This window comes from Metopolophium dirhodum, chromosome 4 (assembly GCF_019925205.1).
Source record: "Metopolophium dirhodum isolate CAU chromosome 4, ASM1992520v1, whole genome shotgun sequence".
NCBI classification, from domain to species: Eukaryota; Metazoa; Arthropoda; class Insecta; order Hemiptera; family Aphididae; genus Metopolophium; species Metopolophium dirhodum.
The window spans coordinates 29,760,554-29,781,449 of NC_083563.1; the positions used below are offsets into that span (position 1 = coordinate 29,760,554).

Below are 20,896 nucleotides of genomic sequence, written 5' to 3' on the forward strand. Positions count from 1 at the left end.
CAAAGTTTCAAACGAGTCAACAATCAACGTATTGTTTAACAAGTATACCAAATAAACAATTATACATTTTAATTTTTGTTCTAGTTGCGTTTATACACTACAATGATTTATATATATATATATTTTAATTGAATTTTTCCATACTTATATTTCCATATAAAATAACTGGGACCGATGCAGCTAAATATAATAGGAATAAAATAATTAGTATTATATCATATGTACAATTTTTTTTTATTAATGCGGTCCTTGATGAAAAATTTAAAAAAATATGGCCTGCTCTACACGATCATTGTTGTACTATAATATTATTACTTTGGCGCATTTAAATATTATAAATATCACTAATTGTAGGCAATATAATATTATGCACAATATATAGCTGTCATGAATTAGTTTTTCCGGAATGTACCTAGGTACCTACTTGAACTCAGTACAATTTATACATTATATTATTATATTATTTAAGAATATAATAATTCAAGAATCTAGAATGATAGTATAACATATGTGCGGAATTACCAAAAAAAGAAATATTCTTTAAAAAGAAGGTTTATACCGTCATCAACTCTGCAGTAACATTAAGAGCGATATACACAATATAATCTGTGGAACAATAAATGATCAACGAAATTACATATATAGTTATACACTTATATGTATATAATATGTATTATGTATAATAATATGTATATGTAGAGAGTTGTAATATTATGCATCTTGATTCAGTAGTAAAATAATATGCATGTTTAATGGACATTTTATTTCAAATAAATCAAGTCATATTTTATATTTATATCCTACATTAATGCGCAAGAAACCGCAACTTTGACTGTGAGAGAAGAAAATAATTTTGGGCTTCTCGACAAAGGAAACGGAAAACACATATGCTGCACTGGGACATATCACGTACGAAAAAATGTATTATAATAAATCGTGAATTTTAGACTTCATTTTATATATGTACCAAAATAATCTGATGTCTGGGGGCGAAAAAAATAACAAAAATGCACTACTCTCACAGGTAACATCAATTTTTTAGCTACATTTCAGTATTTGTTATTTTGCTTTTTTTTTACAGAAAAAATAGAGATATTTTATTGTATTTGAATGTTATCAAACCACCGATTTTGCAAAATGTCTACAGTAACGTGCACAATCGACATACGACTTTTTTGTTAGAAAATCGCACCGCACCAATCCTGACAAAGAAATCGTACACATATTATTATGTACCTGTATTGTACTGCTGACAACTGTATCTATAAATAGAAATAATAATACGGTTTATTCTACAGTATTAGTATATACAGTGTGATGATAATTCCCTTGCTAGGCACCTACATAAAAAATGTAATAAATACAGTAAAAAATAAAATGTACAAACTGACGAGGTGGTTATCGTCCATCGTGCATGGTTTGAAAATAAAATATAAAATAAAATAGAGGTTGGTGTATTAAAATGATCCTACTGAGATTAGAGCAGAAAATATATATAATTTTTCGATCGCTCGGTCACTTACGTAAAATTCTTGAGCCATAACGATAACGACAAAAAACGTTTTAAACCAAACAAAGTTAACCAATTGTAATTTGGATATAGGACTAAAAATATAAATTGTATTTCAAATTGTTTATAATTTTCTAACTTAAAATATATTTTAACCTAAAGTTAAAATAATTAAAACATCTCAAAAAGAAAAATATAATTCAGAGTACGGTGTAATATTACAAGTATATGTATTACTATATTATGCATTATAATAATAATAATAACACAATAAATCAACCGTCAGACGAAATACAATCAATAGTATTATACGTGTCAATGATAAAATGAAATGAAAGGAATTTCGTCATTTCATGAGACGACGGATAAACATGGATTTGTACTTTTGTGCGGCGTTTGACGAAGTGATGCGAGTGTATATAATATACGATCTATTGATGTTACAAGAAAAATTCGAATATACAAAACACGAAAATGTCGAAAATTTACCCATGCAAATGGGTAGTACATAAATATAATATATTACGTGTAAAATATCGATCCGATGACTTTTAGACGTTTTGCACAGGAGTATTCAGTCAAACATATATTGTTATGCATTTTAGTAGGTATGTGCCTATACATGATAATATTATAAAATTAAAACCACGGTTGGAAAAAAAAAAATTTACATAATTAAGTATATTGTATATTCATTCACAACGACGATTGTATTTTCCGTTTTTAAGTTTATACTTTATAATAATAATAGTAATAATAATTACAACTTTCGACTTGCTAATGGCATTCATACATTGTTGAAACGACAAATCCAGTGCCGGATAAATAGTGAGAAGTGTACTATTATATACAACCGGTGTTGTACAGGGGACACAGCGACTTCGATTCAACTCAATAGAAACAATTAACAAGCTTATTTGAACGGTTTACGGCACCTCATCATTATGTTATACGTGAACTTATTATGACCCACGACGATGACGTAATTTTTACTCGGTAAAAGTCTCGGTTCTTGAACGATGACCCATCCGTTCTACCCCTCACGCGAATCAAAGTATAATTTGAACACAAACTATTTTAAATTTGATTCCATTTAAGCCCCGACATAATTCCAGCACTAATAATAATATATGATCTAGCATTTCGTTTTGTTAAGAAATTTGAGGTAATCCGAACGCAGCCTGGTTCAACCAACAATGGATACGATTTTGTTGAAATAACGCGGTACTTACAACTGGTATAAGGGCTTCCTTATGTTTCTCGCCGCTCACAATCTGTTTTTTTTAATTTTTTTTTCCGCTAAAACTACTAACAAATGAAAATTTCATTGAAATTCAATTACCTGTTGTACGCAATCATTACCTATCTGCTGCTTTTGAAACTTTATGAAAATCCAAAACTATATTGACGCACTAAATTTAATTTTTAATTTTTTTAATATCCTAAAAATTGTATTCCAAAACATCCATCCTTCGAGTATAGTTGATGCCAATTGGTTTCGGCATATGAATGCTTTGTAATATTTTAAATATTTTAATAATTTTCAATATTTCAACATATAGTCTGCCAAATTCCATAATTCGTAAAGGTCATATTTTCATAGTTTATTACAATAATAATATGGAGATACAACTTTTTCTTAGGTCTTAAAATCATTACATCGGAGATACGATAGTTTCTAACCATCAATTTTATGGAGGATAAAATTATACAATTTCAGCTATGATGTGGTTTTTTTCTTAATTTTAATCACGAATAATCCCCCCAAAAAAAATGGAGTTAAGCTTTTTGTGACTTAGGCCGACGATATAATAAATGTTAGGTATATCAACTGAAGACAATTTTTCGTGTAAATATTACATTTAAATGTGCGTTAAACCATCGTAACACGTTATGTGTATAACCAAAGTTTGTTAATATTTTATATAATACTTATGAGTGCATTTTTAACTCCGATACGAAAAGTATGGTTTTATTAAAATAATATTAATATTACAAAGTTGTCAACATTTTATAATAAACAAAAGAGCTTTCATCGACACATATATTATTATAATATTACATAACACAATATAATAAAATACAATAGTCGGTAGTGTTGTAGAATTCTGTAGAAAAAGAGAGAAAAATATATAAAATGAATTTAAAAATAAATACGTGTATATTATTTTATATATTAAAAAAAAAACAGCAAACGATGTGTGATAAAAATCACCTAACCGAAAAACCTTCGTAATGCAAAAACACAAGATTGAAAATAACTCTATAGTGATAAGACATGAAGTTGGTTCAAAATATTAAAAATATTTTATTGTTATTTGTTTATGCGCCTAATATATTAGATTATATACATAATAAAAAATATATTAAACGGTTTGAATAAAGTAATATCGTCGTTTTCTCGACGGGTACGATTTTATTATTGTAACAGTGTAAATGTTACAAAAATTACGATAGTAACGATAGTGCAATACGAAGGAAAAATTAAGAATAACCCCATATTTGACGTGAGAACGAATCCCAGCGTAATGCCCGTCGAACCCGTAATTCGCTTGATGAGCGAAACATAATTTAATCGAATGGTGTACAGCTTATAAGGCATAATACCGTACTTATACATGCATAATATATAATAATATTATACAGTCATCTACACCCCACACACACTCATACACTCACTGACGTATATAGTTACTATGACGTGTGTACGCTTAACCTAACCTAACCTAACCTAACCTACAGGGTGATTCGCCAAATATATTCACTCCTTTTTTTTTTTTAATAATGCAGTTACCTATTCAAAATCTTTAAATTTTTAAATATACTTAAACCGTATTTTTAAATTATTGAAATTTTTCGTACGAAGTGAGAAAAGTCCTGTGGTGTTCCAGCTTCTGTTTTTTTTTTTCAAATTAGATCCCTTTTATCTACTGTAAATTGTTTTACGGATTATTTTTATCTAAATATTATCGTATCAAAATCAAAATACGTGTCATTTTTTAGTTATTTGACTTTGTGTACTAAGGATAATAGGCTTATGACAATGATCATATGGCAGCTATAATGAAGGCGATGAAGATTTTAAAGTGTTAATATTATTAATATTAATTTATCAACATAAATAATATGATTTGTGAAATGTTCCGAGTATAACAAATACTAGCTACAATATATTATATCTATTTTAATACAACCATTTTTCAAGGACAATTTATAATATTAATATTTCTATAATAAACATTTCATCAACTGAGAAACTACTCGTTTGAAATTTGAACTAGGTACGTTAAAATTTAAAAAAAAACAACAACTCAATAGAGAAGTGGGGTTTTTATTAGAAAAACAGAAGTTTGTATCGCCAGAGTACACTAATCAAATAATACAAGCAATTCTCAACAATTAGAAAATATGGTATTTAAGTATATATTTTTAAATTCCTAAAATCATAATTTGTATGAACTTATTACTAAATTTAAAAAAAAAGGGGGTGAGCATATTTGGTGAATCAGCCTGTATACATAGTATGCACCACACCATATAATAAGGACTCGATTGAAAAGTTAACTCGATACGGGCTTAGTACTCGCTTGCTGCATTATACGAGTGTTATATGTATAATGTATATAACATATATATATTATATTCTGCGTATACGAGCGGTTTTCGGCTAATGGGTTTCGTGTCCGTTCCATCCGCCGGTGTTAGGGATGACTGAACTCCGATGAGCGTCTATTTACACCGAGCTCGTGGGGACTAATGGCCGAGCCGGATTTTCGAAAATAAGAATCGTACCTGTATAATAATAACGCGATATAGGTAGATAGTGTAATGCGTATAGGGCAACACTCTTCATGGCGTTTTACCCAAAAACTCCTCGGGCGAAAAGGGCGAAAAATGTATATACGCGGCTAAACTAATGTACCTACTGTTATATTATTTATATGATAATATGCTCGTAATAATATTATATTATACCGCATAAAAGGTCGACTTGTTGCGCGCCGGCCTTTGTGGATCAGGTAATCTCTATAATATTATCCGGACTCTACGCGTGCACTTCATTACGGCCCTGTGCACAGACAGGTATCAATATTGAAGGCTCTGGTGCAATAATTAGTTATACGTCCGTTGTTTTTAATCATTCAAGATACATAAAAAAAAAAAACTATCTATGACAAAACACATGGTTTCATTAATTTTTGTATGAATAAAATGTACGTAAATTATAAAACAATTTTTTTGGTATGGCTAACCTACTACATTAATGACAATAGTTTAAAAAAAAAATATTCAATTTTGATTATTACATTTTTAAAAGTAACACTAGCAAGTTACGTCTAATTTCGATTTTGGGCGTAATTGGTTATTGAAACAGAATTGTAAATAAATAATCTGCAGGTATATAGTTGTTATACTATAGCCGGCGGTGTTTCAAATGTTGATACCGGTATTTGGTATAATATTATGTTTACTACCAGAATCAACAGTATTATCGATAGTAGGATAATTTCATTAACTAACCTATTATTACCTAATAAAGGTATACTGGTATGCTCAAAAACAAAACAAATTGCACTGGTGTAACTATAAAAATTATACGAGTACGCGCCAAACGGGAGACAGTCATCAGTCATCACTATATTATGCATGGGGGTGGTGCGACAACGGAAAAAAACGAAAACTAGTAAACGAAATAATAATAGAACGATGGTGAATTCTTTCATACTTTTGTTTTTTGTATTTTCCCCGTTCAATAGTGTATGATAAAATCCAAAGAGACCACTATCAAAGGCCTCTATCACTCGTAACTTACACTCATTACCGATAAAAAATATATGTTATACCTGTACGAAAAGCGACGGCACTGCGACATTATCGGTTTTTGATTGTTTTGTTTCTACCGGATATTCGTAAGAGTAAATATCATATTATTATTATTATATCACCGAAACTTTGGTGGAAATATTATATATTTTACAGTATTATGTACTATAATATTATAAATTACAAAATAGTTGGTATACTATTGTTACATAATATATATATATATTTATATGTAGGTACCATGCTACTCAATTATACTAATTGAAACGAATGTTGGTTTCGCGGAATAATAATATACTGCTGTTACCAATATTGTAAGGTGCCAAGAAACTATTCTGGAGCGTGTAGAGGATTCGAGTTAATAATATAGGTAGTAAATGACGAAATAATCGACGATAAATGTATATTATGCAAACGTATTTTCTCCACTCTATAAGTCGTACTTCAGAGTTCAGACCATACCAACTATACCACGTTCATTATAATATGTGAATTTAATCAATGTCTGAAACGCATATATTGTTTGGTCATATTCGTATCAGGATTATTTAAATATTACACATACTACATAATCGCCAATCGGTATTACTGGCGGAATATAGTTTAGGTATTGAAAATCATCTTGAACCAATCATAGGTACTTTGTCGTACGTTGATAATACAGTCCTTGTAAATAATTATTGGTCCGAAAAATATGCATTCCAAAATCCTAATGTCCATCCCATTATTTTTTAAGATTTTACGGAAGTCCGTGTATTATAATATAATATAAAATTATATAAAAAAAAAAAAGAAAAACTACATCTATGCATCGAAAGAACGTCATTTTCACGCTGCTCCGAATACAAATTAATAATACTTATAACAACTTTTTGTATATAACCTGTACACATTATAGGATGGAATTTCAAATATTTTTATTTCACAGATTTTTGTAGGTACATATCTATAATACATCAATATGGTGATAAAATATTTTCAAACGAGGTGTTTGCAAAATTATTAAAAAATTTAAATTTACTGTTCAGGTTGAAATATATATGATTTCGTATAGTGTCGCTTCGAAAATAAGAAATCTAGAGTTTTTTATGCTTTTTAAAAAAATCCTTTGTAGTCAACAACATAATGGAAAAGGTAAATATTTAATCATTCGACGTTGTACTTTTTTTCACTATATTTGGTTAATGGAACATTAATATTTTTCTTAAACTCATTCGAAACTTTTGGTTCGCGTAGTTTACTATGTATGCGTGACGTGTGTCGTATTTCGTTATTTATAGGTACCTATACAGAATACATCTCTAATAAAAACGAGCAAAATATAAATCTAACTCTAAAATAATGATTAAAAAACGGTTAAGTGGATGTCGCTCTGCTGTACAGTAGGTTAAAAGTGACTCAATGTATAATGGATTGTATTAAACTTGAATTCAATGATATAATATCATTGTATAAGAAAAACGATTCTAAGCAAAGACGGTTTATCAGTCTGGATTTTTTAAATTTTTTTATTAATTATATACACTTTAAGTTGAATTAATATTGTAATATTATAATTTTTTATTCGTTGCTACGGTGATAAACAAATCGTTAGAAATTAAAATCCCATTTTAAGTGGTTTTTTCGTAATTTGTCAGTAGTATTATTCCCGTGGCATTAAATAACTATTGATAAAATCGAAGTAATCTTTAAAGTACTATCTTGATCCAATTTGCTAAAAGATAAGGTACTATATGTTTAAATCGAAGCACTTCTTCTGGTAGAAATTTTGTATACGAGATATAAAAAAAAATAAAAAAAAAAAATAAACAAATAAACACCATTGTAAAACCACTAGCTTCCTCGCTCCGCTCAGAATCTAAGATAAATGTTACCTATAGTATTTACTATTTATTTTGTTTTTGTTTTTTAATATAGGTAACTAATATGAGTTATTGACTTAAATAGGTACTCTATGGAAAATAGAATCAGCAAAACAATTCTAATATTAAATGATTGTTTTTTTTTTAAATTTATGAATGTATACAACTTCAGTGCAAAAAGTTTTGTATTAAACACAAATATATTTAAATATTAGTTAGAAAGCTTTTTGTTTTTGTTTGTCACCATGTTTAAATGCAAATATGCAATCGCTAATGCCTATTGGAATTAATTAAGTTTCATCAATCGTATAAATATGTAATGCACATCAGCCCAATACACCTAACTACTAAATTAGTTTAATCTAATGTATCTACATTAACAATTACATTCAAACGACATTAAACGTGCCATGTATCTCATAAACTTAAGACCATAGCTAAAAAATGTTTAGTTGATAACTTCCATAATTGTAAAGTTTCTTAAGACATTCTGGAAAACTCGTTGGCAAATATCGTCGATAAATTATAAACTCACGGAATTTATGGTTTTTGAATCGCATCACAGCAACGGTATTAGCAAACAATTAATAAATATAATTTAGAGTCAAATAATGTTATGTTTTAAAATGTTGATAATACTAGAAAATTCAAGCGAAGCTACCACATCTCGACAATTCATAAAATGCAATCACAACCTCAGGGTTGAACCACACTATCAACCATACAACTAAGGACACGTGGCAAAATAATTGGAATAAAGTACCACTCACAAAAAAATGAAGGAATATGAAACCTCTCATCAAAAAATGGAAAATTCACCTTACTCTAAACAGATGAACAGATGAGGTGAAATAACAATCACCGAAGTCAGAATAGGATATAAACTCATTTAACTCACTCCTTCCTCATCATAAAAGAACCGGGCCAAACATGTGATACGTTCTTAATCCTGCTGATCGACCACATTGGCAATCACAAAACACGAATCTTACACAACTCAAGCTCAGTCCAACAAGCTCTGAATGAAGAAATCTCTGAAGCTTTATTTATCTATTTTTCAATAATATAAACTTAAGCAAAAAACTGCACAGTGTATGTAAAAGTAATTTGTATCTTTACAACCAATATAATATGTAGGTATACTAAAAGTAGACTATTAACAACTCTAGATGTTAAAGCTTTAAAAAGATAATAAAATCAAAAACAAAAATTAAACATAAATTAAAATATCCTTTTTAACAATAATCCATTCATGAGTAGAAAATCTCTGATTTTCTAATTCTAACATCATACAAAAATCTTTGAAATCAATAGAGATGAATAATTTTTATTGATAATCAAAAATTCTGTAGTTTTGTAATACTATTCGTAGAGGGAATATAATATTTTTACTAACAACATTGAACGCAAATGTTGAACAATAACGCTTTAACAACCATAAAATATTATGCAAAAATATATTATAATCAGACGACTCAAGTCATTTCAACAAAATTATAAGAACAACGGTTTCAAATATCAATTTAAAAATTAATTACATTTTTTTTTAGAATATTTTTAAGGAATGTTATTCTGATGTACTCGCCTTACGCTTGATAAATAACTCCAGTAAATTATTACCTATACCAAGACGAAAAATGTTATAAGAACATAGGAGAAAAGCGAAATCCACTATAGTTTTTATCATCCAATCAAAAGTCGCCAAACAAAATCTGCTTTGCCGCCGCATAATCTTTTACTTCCTTATACCTCAAACTTATAATTTTGCTATGCGTTTTCTCCACTGTCAGTAAAATTGGTGCTATAAAAAAAGGCAAACTAATAAGTCGTCTTAAAGTCTTATTACGTTTTCTTATTTAATTTCGTATTTTAACTTAAAATATTTTATAAACTAAAGATTGTGATAAACATTTAGGAACCTATTTATTTTAATAAGAGTTCTTGAAACCTTAACAGCAATTTACTAGGTAGAGTAATAATATAATACTAAATAGTCATCGATATTAAAAAAAAAAAACATTAGTAAGATACGTTTAATTTTCAAAGTATAATATGTGATTCCTCCCCATGGAAAATCATAATTTTTATTTTTGAGTTCTTCAAAATATTTACGTATTGTGGTAGTATTATTTAATTTATATGTTGCATTAAATTACAACAGAACTAAATAATTAATCAAACGTTTAAGCTTTAACTATGAATATAATGTAGAAATCTGAACAAAAACGAACCTAGTGAAAATTATAAAATATTCAATATTGGACATTGATAACAGTGATAATCACATATTATTATTATATTATCATCACCCCTCAAATTTATTCTTAATATTTTAAAATATGAGTATGCTAATAATATTATGTCTTTATAATAGTATCAATAACTTAAGATTTCCAGTAGAACGAAAAAGTGATTGATTTATTAAAGTTGTATTTTTCAATAAACATACAATATTGATGAATAACAATCGTGTAAGCGTTTCAGACACTTTTTATGATACAAAACCAATCTAGTAGAAATTATATGTAGATTGTGTTTTTATGTAAAAATTGGGAAAAACCTCATTATTGTATTTTTTCAACGGATTGAAAAAAAAAACAATAAAAAAAAAATAAAGGATGACTTTACAGTCATTACATATAAAATTCATAAGACCCTTTATACTCTGATTCGTTTTTGAAGTGCGATGAATAATCGCTTTCAAATCTAATGGAACAGCTCATAATTGATAATATGTAACATAATATGTCACCAAATTTATCTACCTACCTACTCAAAATGTAATTTCGGTAAAACTTAATTCCGACCGGATGCGATATGGAAGTTAGACGAGTGACATATTATCAGAGTTTATTTTCCATTTTTTACATGCCATAATAAAATTGTTAATCAAAATAAAACAATTTTTTTAAATGTTTAATAATTTATACTAAATACATAAACAACGCTTTCAACCACCCTTTGCCATTTTTCGTATATTTGACTACAATATAGTTCCTAATTAAAGCGTATTTCTAAAGTCAAATTTATTAAATTAGAACCCGTATAAAGTTTATAATTGTGTAAAAGTGACGTAATTTCAAGTTTAATTAACTTCAAAATATGCGATGTAAACTTTAATTTTATGTACCTATTGGAATTTAATATTAATTGGTATTGTAATACCTACTACTATATTATACGTTATAAACTTATAAACGTATTGATATAATGCAAGACCAATAAATATGTCACCAGCTATTTTTGAATAAATCAAATATTCAAGTGTGAACATGTCTTTTAAACAAAATTAACACATGGTATTAAACTTGATAGATTAAAAATATCGTCAAAAATTTGTTTACCTTTTAGGGTGTGTTGAAAAAAAATATAATATAAAACATTTTTACTTCAACACAATACTTATAAATTACGAGCAATAACTAATTATCATTAACATGAGTACATCTTAATAATATGTAAAAAAAAAATAAATGTTATGCTTTATTGTAATTGCAATGGTGGATTTCATTTTTAAAATATGATTCAAATAAATAATTCAAATCGAAGGTGATCGACCTTATACCTAAAGTATACGTGTATGGTAAATCAAGTCACTGGTCAGAAATGTTAGTGTAAAATAAAAAAAGTACTTAATGGACATTAGTGAACCATTTATTAGATGCCGTTGTCAATTTAATAAATAAACTATGTACCTATAATATGAAAAAATAATGGGATGTGTTGTACTCACCTCAAAGTTTAGGATGCCGTTTCTTTCGTGGTCCAGCGATTGAAAGACATAGTGAGCGTATTGACTTATGTTGGCTGCGATAGAATAATAAACACAAAATCGGTGAAAATGTATGACAGTATAGGGTTTTGGTTATTTTTCGAGGGAAGTTACCTCCTTGAGGGAAAAATTGCGAGTAAATGCCGCGGAACGCATCTTCCTTGATGAGTCCGGTCGGGCATTCCGTCTTGAAATTGCGGTAAATTTTTTTGATTTCCGATTCCGTGAAACCCGTTGTCCGGCAAAAGTATTGTACGCTTTCGGGTCTGTACCTGGGTGGTGTTTCCAAATCATCAAATTCGGAATCTAAAGCGGAAAACGTCACCATAATTAATAAAATATATTAATATTATCGGCGGGAAAATCATGGCCGATTTTCCATTTGCGGAACAATATTGTGGGTTATTCTATACAGCGAATATAATTTATGCCGTGCAAGCTAAAATGGTAATAATTTCGACGTGAACTAAAAGCGGCGTAAAACATGCTGAAACAGTGCATTTTATTATAAATTGACACTTGACCTTACCGTCGCTCCGAGACGCCCGTACACAAATTACGACAATACTTAACGGTCTATAATGTTGAAAAAGCGGGAGGCGTACCCGACTCGACCTGGTGCTGATCAACGATCCCGGCCCTATATAGCGACTTATGTTTAAGTTGTTTTTTTTATTTTTTTTTTTAGTTTTTGCATCGCTGCGGTATTTGGTTCGGTAAAAAAAGAAGGAGGAACAAAAAAAGAAAATCTTACGATATCGGAAAATGAACTTATTGTGATTTCGCTGTGTCTGCGTCCTTTCAATTATAGTAACCAAACAATCCACGTAATGGGCCAGAACCATTCGGTGGTTTTGAAGTGTGCCAAACCTCATAAACTTAATCTACTCTAGCTGTAAGCCACTGCTTAGCTGCTTCAAAAAGTTATAGAAATGTCGGCTTTTCCACTGGCGTTTATTTTACTCATATAATATTATAAACGTGAATAACGAATAGACGGAATTCAAGTATTCAAATCGATCGATATAATATTATACATATACCTATATTAATGTATTTTCATGGCGATGGCGTAGTTTGAAATTTTTATGATTTAAATGTGTACCTTTTTTGTTTTATGCGTTAAAACGGTATTGGTCAGACTTATTACGGTCGTAACATTATACAAACCATGAACAAATATTATAGTCTAAACGAGTGGTCATAAAAATCATGAACGATTATTTATTATTTTTATTTATTTTTATTATTATTATTATTATTATTATTAGGAATGAAATAGTGAATTGCAGTGAATATGTATACTTCGTTTGTTTATCAGCTTAATTTAATTTTATCGTGTTGTTGTGGATAAACAACACACGACAAATATTTAAAGGAATTTATACTTGTACTGTTCTAATCATATGCGTCATTTTAATTGAGTTAACTGTTGAAAAACATTAATGACCAAAATCAACATAAAAAAAATATGAAAAACTACTCAAATAATATAGGAAGCTATAGGAAGCTTAATTGCTACAATATAATATTATATTACTATGTATTATGTATATAAGTGAAACAATCCGTAGGCGTCAGGTACCTATAATAATTTATAAATACAATTTTATGATACTTGCGAAATTTTCGAACCGCGTCGGTTACGACCACTGTACTAAATACATGTAATGCGTATTATGTATAATTCGCATATGTGTAAAATGTAGGTACTTATACGGGATCCACCATAATATGCTTCTCTATTTGATTTAAACATTAATATTATGATGAGGATAGCAGTTTTTATAGATAACATAACATTATTTTCATCATGTTTTTCCATGACTCTGGACGCTTATGGTGACTTCCTATCAGGATCATATTTTGATTAATACACGCGTTCCATGTATTTAGTTCACTGGTTCAGTGACCGTAACAACAACAACAACAACAACAAAAATAATAATGATTATAACAAAAATACGACCACCGTTGGTGGAGAACAATCGTATTTAGTGGTTTTATCAGAACGAGAGTCTTTATAAACTGACATATTTTCGTATATAGATGCGCTTTAGTATTATTATTATAATATGTCATCTACTATATACAATACCGGCTCGAATTGAAACCACGGCATCGTCGAACAAAGGACAACGTTTCACGTCAAAGGCGATATTGAATATTTTATTACAAAACCAATTATAATTATGCGCCGCAAATCCACACACACACACACACACCCACTGCGTGTAATTATATAACTATATTATATCGTCCGCACGACCCTACGTCGCTTAATGCGGTTTAAATGTCATATTATTATATCCTTCGGATATCCTATTAGAAATTAGAATTACGTAGGGAAATCGAGTAAAATATTATACTCATCAGAAGCACTCCTTTCGATAAAGGCCGCCACGGTACGACTTGGCAGTATAATATGTATTATTTGATATTATATAGTATTATACGGTACCTACTTAGAATATGAACGAGTTTGGTCTACCGGTAATCTTTTGAAACGAGAATTACGAAATTTGAGATTTTGGCGAAAAACAATATTACAAAAAGTGAGTATAGAGATGAAAATAAATTCATGTTCGATAACTTGCGTGTATCGTCGTTCAGCGGAGTAGTAAAATATACTGAATAGTCGTTTAGAAAATAATTAGGATTTATATTATCACCTTGATTGGTGCTTATTATAGTCGATGCGTGTGTGTAAAATACTAAAACCAGTAAATTTCATGTTGATAATTTTGTACAAATTCCTTCTGCAGACTCAGCTCGTTTTTACTCGAGAAAACCAAACCACGTAATAGTACGGTAATTAGTTGATATTATAAAAACTTAAAATTAAGTCTCTTTTTCTTAAGTTTCACGTCTATACATAAAAGGTTTACACTTTAATTTTAAGATTAAATTAAGCGATCTCCAACTTATATGGTAATATTGTATCACATGCAAATACAAGCTGAAACTTATTACACAAGTTTAAAAAAAATGTATAACCTGTATTAAAACTAAGGAAAGCTTATTATTAGTTAGGTAACATTGGGTTTTTTAATTTTTTTTTTTTTGTATGTTGATGAAACATTTTAGTGAACCAAGTTTGGAGTACCCCGCACCGTACTTATAAATAATTAAGTTTTGAATTCAAAAACAACAACAGGTAAAATTAATTGATTATGATAACAATATTAAAAAAGAAAATTTTAACTAAATTAATTAAATTATAATTACTTGTTATATTAGTAATAGTGGTTTTTTAAAATTAATATTACACTTGGAATAATTTAGCTAGATGAACATTGAACAATACATTTGCTTGTATCGGAGTGTCTCTAATAAAATATAAAACAATACAAAAGTTTAACTTTTTGAAGATATACTAGAAAGAAGTCTCCCCGTGGTAGCGATTCTATTTGGTTTTTGGTATAAAATCACTTTATTTGAGGTAAGATTCTTGGTAAAAAAACTTCTAGCGGTGCAAGGTCAACGAATAAATTACATAGTAAGTGGTGTAAATACGTTAAGACACATGAAGTGGAAAGTCCACCGGCATGCATAACAGCGGATTTTGGAATACGTGCAGGGAAGGAACAAATTAGTGATCGATCAAGGAACGGTCAAAGGACATTTAATTTTCATCAAACCGACCGCGTAGGTACGGGAAATCACAAGAGACGGATATCTGAAAATCGTAGTCACTGGAGAGAAAGCAGACTGAAGCCGGGTAAATAGATACGCCGTCTGTCGTGTCCAAAAGTTGGGCTTGACCGAACTCTGGTAATTACCCGGTATAACACAATAATTAGTGAATGATACCTGCACCGTTACAGCGGCCAATCATAATACTAAGTATAAAAGACATACGGATATGACAGACGACGTATAGCCAAACCCATGGCTTGAGCGTACATGCGTCGGCCTGCTAATTGGAGGGGCATAGATTGGGTCGGTTGGGGGGGGAGAGGGTTAGGCGGCGACCCACCGACCGACCGACTGGCCGACTGACCTAATGAGAACTTGACGCCAGTCCACGCCTGCCGGATGAAGTTGTACACCCGTCTGTAGAGCGGCCGGGTGGACGTGGACGGCGACGACGGTGGTGGCGGCGACGACGGCGACTGGCCCCGGTGGTGGTGATGGTTGTGGTGATAGTAGGACGTTTTGTCCGCGAGGTGGTGGTGAATGTTGTGCCGGCGCTGCGGGTGCGCGCGGCCGCGGTAGTACACGCTGTTGTGGTGGTAGTGGTGCAGATAGTGGTGGTGGTGCAGGAGGTTGGCGGTCGGCTGTGACTGCAGGTGGTGATGGTGGTGGTGTTGGTAGTGGTGATGGTAGTGCCCGGTGCCAGCGAGAGCGGTGCGGCCGGCACCACTGTTCACCATGGCAGCGGCCGCCCGTAGCGGCTGCGGCCGCGCCAAGCGCACGTCCACGTCGTCATCGTAGAACCGGTCGTCGAACACGTCCGGCCACTCCAAGTCCTCGAAGCCGATCGTCTTTCACGCCGGGCTGCACGGTCGCCGCGTGGCCGCCCACTGTCGCGTCTCCGACGGATCCGGCCCCCGCTCCCGCCGTCGTCGTGGTCCCTCTTGTAGGCCGTGCGCAAGGGGTTAGCGCTACTACCACGACTGCTATAATAGGATCACGTCGTATTATACGCCGGCCCACGCGCACCGGTCCCGCGCAGTGTCCGCCAGTCCGTATCCGCGTCAACGCTAATCATAAGACGATAATACATTTATAATAATAAACATCACACTTTTATAATCTTATTGTTATTGTCGTAATCTGTCTATAACTATAATAATAATAATAATATAGTGTTGGGGTAATGACATATCGTGACCAAGCCTACCAAGAGACATAAAATGGCGACCCGCGGACGAACTTAATCTGGCCCGAAAACGCATAATTTATTTTTTTAATTATTATTTTTTATGGCGATTAGAAAGAGTTCTTTGTTTTTTTTTTTTTTTTGGCTTTTGATTTACATTTAATGTCCCGCGAAGACGTCCAAATAATCTAATACGAGGTGAGCACTGGTGACTATACGAGTCACTATATTAAAACTTTATTACCTACATCCTACGGGGCTGTGCGTTTAATTGGCTAAATAAATAGCCATGAAATACTATGCAAAAGTACCAACTAATAAATAATATATGCGTAAAATATAAAATGTATATTTTGAAAATAATAAATAGATAAGCTTTAAAAATGTATTATACCTACACATTTGTATAAAACTCAGAATTATTCATAAATACTATTTCCTACAAAATTATATACATTAAGAACAATAAAAAGTAAAATTAAACAATCAGGTAAGTGGATGTCGCTCTGCTGTACAGTAGGTTACAAGTGGATCACTGTAATGGATTTGCATTCAATGATATAACGGTTATTGTATACGAAAAACGATTCTGAGCGGAGACGGTTTGTTACTCTAGAATATTTTATAATATATTTATATTGTTATTACTTATTATTTAATGCGGTAGGCGGTATATGACTAAAATATTTTTTCTTGGTTATTCAATATGTAATATCGTCCAAATTTTAAATTAAAATAACTATAAAAAAAAAAATCTTGTTTTAAATTTTCAATCTGTAGGTACCTCATCAATATAATCAAATCCGTTAATTATACAGCTCTGATATTATGAAATATGCATTTTGATAATAGGTACGTAATTTTATAATGTTACTATACGATAGCACTTAAAATCGAATATTGAACGACGTGCAGACCACATTATATAATGATCTTCAGCCACTGATAAACCCACTTTCAATATTTTAAAAATATTTTAAACCTTGCATTTTTAATAGTAGGTACTAGGTAGGTAATTGTAGTAATATAACATTAGTTTTTATTTCTATTTAGTTTTAATGCCCTAGGTAAAAATGTTAATAACATGAAAAAGTCAAAAATACTATATCGGGTAATAACACAGTATTTTAGAGTACTTCCAAGTTTCAATTATATTATGATGAGCTATTTTTATTAGTCAGACAAAGAGTTGCGACATAATAATAACAACCAAAATGAGTAACGAATAGAAAAAAGGTTGAAGACCTGCGCTGGTGTCTGTAAATTTGGCGGAAACGAAAACCTATTTTTATTTTTTTGCGGAAACAATACATGCACCCTTTTATTGCATGTACATTTCTTGTGACACATACACATTAAATTGAACATTACATCGTTCAGTATCACGAACCCGGAACCACTCTCAGATTCCAATAACAAATCAATAAATCTCAGATAAAGGCAATTACGATAGTCGAACAAAAAACTAAACTGGATTCCACATTAGGTTAATTTATATTTTCGTAAGCCATAAAATAAAAATCCAATAAACCAATAAAATCCATCATATTTCAGCCAAATTTCGGTGAATAATATTGCCCGGACCCAAGTTTCGACACAAATCTACATAATTTACAGTGCATGTAACTGAAATCGGACAACAATATTATTACTCCTTTTAAATTTCATTCGTAACTTTTCGAGTTAACACTAAACGCAAAAATAATTACGATTTTGTTTATACCTATACCATTATTGGCTTCACCCAACGCACTATCATCTTTGGTTGTCGTATCTAACGTCGTGTAAAGTAGGAATAAATCTATAGATAGACACTAAAATCTGCGCAAAACATTTATTATTGTCAAAACAGTCATGATTTTACCGTAATAATATTTCAGATTAAAGACATACTAAGGACCGACCTACGGGTAAATGCCGAACGATATAAGACTTTCAAATCCTATTTACACGGTAAAAGTAGGATTGTAGTGATTTCACGACTTAATGCATTTGTGTGTGTGTATATTAAAGCCTTTTTAGATATTGTCACGTTTTCGAACATCAGAACACCGCCCCTAATGAATCATGTGATAGTGCGACTTTTTTTAATTATCATAACGTTTAAAACTTGTACAAGTCTATAAAAACTTATTAACTGATTAACGAAAACTTTTACTGTTCAAAACTAATTTAAACACGCGCTCGCGTATATATTGTATGTAATACCTTTATATGTACTATAAATATAGATACATCCGAACGTATAGCATTGTGAACGTGTATTAAATTATAATAATGTTTCACCATTGGTGATTGGCATGTTTGAGCAGTATGCTTTGAAGGGGTAAGTATGAGAAATATATTATATTTTTCCAAGAGCCAACCGTTTGAAGACAATAATAATTTTTATTTTTTATTTTACCCCGCGGTACACGTACAAGTGATATTTATTTTCTGTGCGAGTTTCGCCGTATATTTTTACTAATTTTTTCACGTGAAAACAACATGCATTAATCATTATGGCGTCCAAACAGTTGAACAATTATAATTATAGCCACATAACTCTTGAAGATAAGTTTTTGTAATAATAAAAAAAAAGACACATTACGACTAATCGGTTTTTTTTCTTTATCATAATATAAGGCGCCTTGTTATCAAAGTTACTTTCTTTCGGAAATGACACGTCATATACTTACCAAAGCTAGTACCTATATACATACGTATATTATATTCGTATAAAAAGTACAAAACACGATTAATTGTAACGTGAACAAATTATTATCACGATATTAAAACTATTAAAAACCAATTAACAATTTACGACACTGCAGTAAAATTATCTTTATCCTATAGGTAGATAGGTAAGTCATATTGAATAACTTTTTTTTTCATCAAAACTCAGAATGATATATTAGTTTAGACATTTTTAACATTTTATATTGAAAATTATTTGTGTGTGTACACTTTACGATTTCTTCTCTAAACATCATTTACTCTCGAAACAATAAAGCGATTAAATGTAATGGTTTTACTGTTATAAACTTTGTACAATCCATTTTACGCAATGCACTTGAAAATGACATAAAAAGATGAATGTAATTAAAACACAAAATTAATTGTATTTTGTTATTACTGTGAAAACATATTTCACAAAAATAAAGTCTTATAGTTTTGTACCAAAGTATGAATTTATGATAATACCTATTTAAACTGTTTGCATAATATTATATGATTCATATAAATTGGTAATAACAGTTATTGGTATATTATAATATGATTATTTATAGGAAATAACTTACAAAATGTCAAATGTTTTAAAATATATTAATAAGTTTAATCTAAAGAGTTTTATATTTAAATATTGCTATTTAATATTTTAGATTCTGAGTGGAGCGATGAATGTATTGATTTTACAATAAAGTAAGTTTTTTTTGGAGCAGTTAAAATTCTTCAATATTTATTTTGAGGGTGGTTTCTGATAGCGAATTGGTTTTGGGGAGAAGGGGGGGGAATTAAATTTAAAATTTGATATTTTTTAAAATCTAAAGAAAAGACCAACAAAAAAATTACGAAAAAACGTGTATATTATATTATATTTATGCAAACCAGTTTTCAACGAAATCGATTTTCTCGTTATAATTATAAAAACGAATAACCAGAACTTGAAATGTTCGTTATGTTATATGTTTATATTTTATGCATTATAAAAACATAAAACAATTTCAAAATAACTTTATACATTTATATAGATTTGAAATTGTTTACTATTTTGGTATTTATTTGATTAATCCGATTATTCACTATAATGTGTGATACCACTTTTTGTTCGTGAGTAAAGGGCTCTATTTAATACAAGATTTTTTAGTGTTTTTTACGATAAAAAATAAATTATATGTTTATATGTATATAATTACAATTTTTTATTTTTTTTTGTAAGCATTATAATTTTAAATTCCGACAACTTCGTGAAAATCTTGAAATGAGCAAAATATTTTGTAATTTAAAAATGTAATGCAAGATAACTCGTAGTATTAAAAAAAAAAATGTTAAACCACATAAATTTTTTATGAAGGTTTTAATTTAAAATTTGTCTAAATCAAGGTGTGCAGAATCATTTTTTT

At 30.2% G+C, this 20,896-nt stretch overlaps 1 protein-coding gene across 1 annotated transcript in view; it reads right to left on the reverse strand.

Moving 5' to 3' along the window:
- The window catches only part of LOC132943990 (Kv channel-interacting protein 1-like), a 123,754-nt gene that overhangs the window by 70,703 nt on the left and 32,155 nt on the right, over positions 1 to 20,896 (reverse strand). Inside the window, exons 2-4 of the mRNA XM_061013191.1 lie at positions 15,972 to 16,674; positions 12,083 to 12,274; positions 11,930 to 12,003 (exon numbers count right to left, since the gene is read on the reverse strand). Of these exons, the coding sequence (XP_060869174.1) occupies positions 11,930 to 12,003; positions 12,083 to 12,274; positions 15,972 to 16,344 (639 nt within the window). The 5' untranslated portion in view covers positions 16,345 to 16,674. The remainder of the gene's footprint in view (positions 1 to 11,929; positions 12,004 to 12,082; positions 12,275 to 15,971; positions 16,675 to 20,896) is intronic.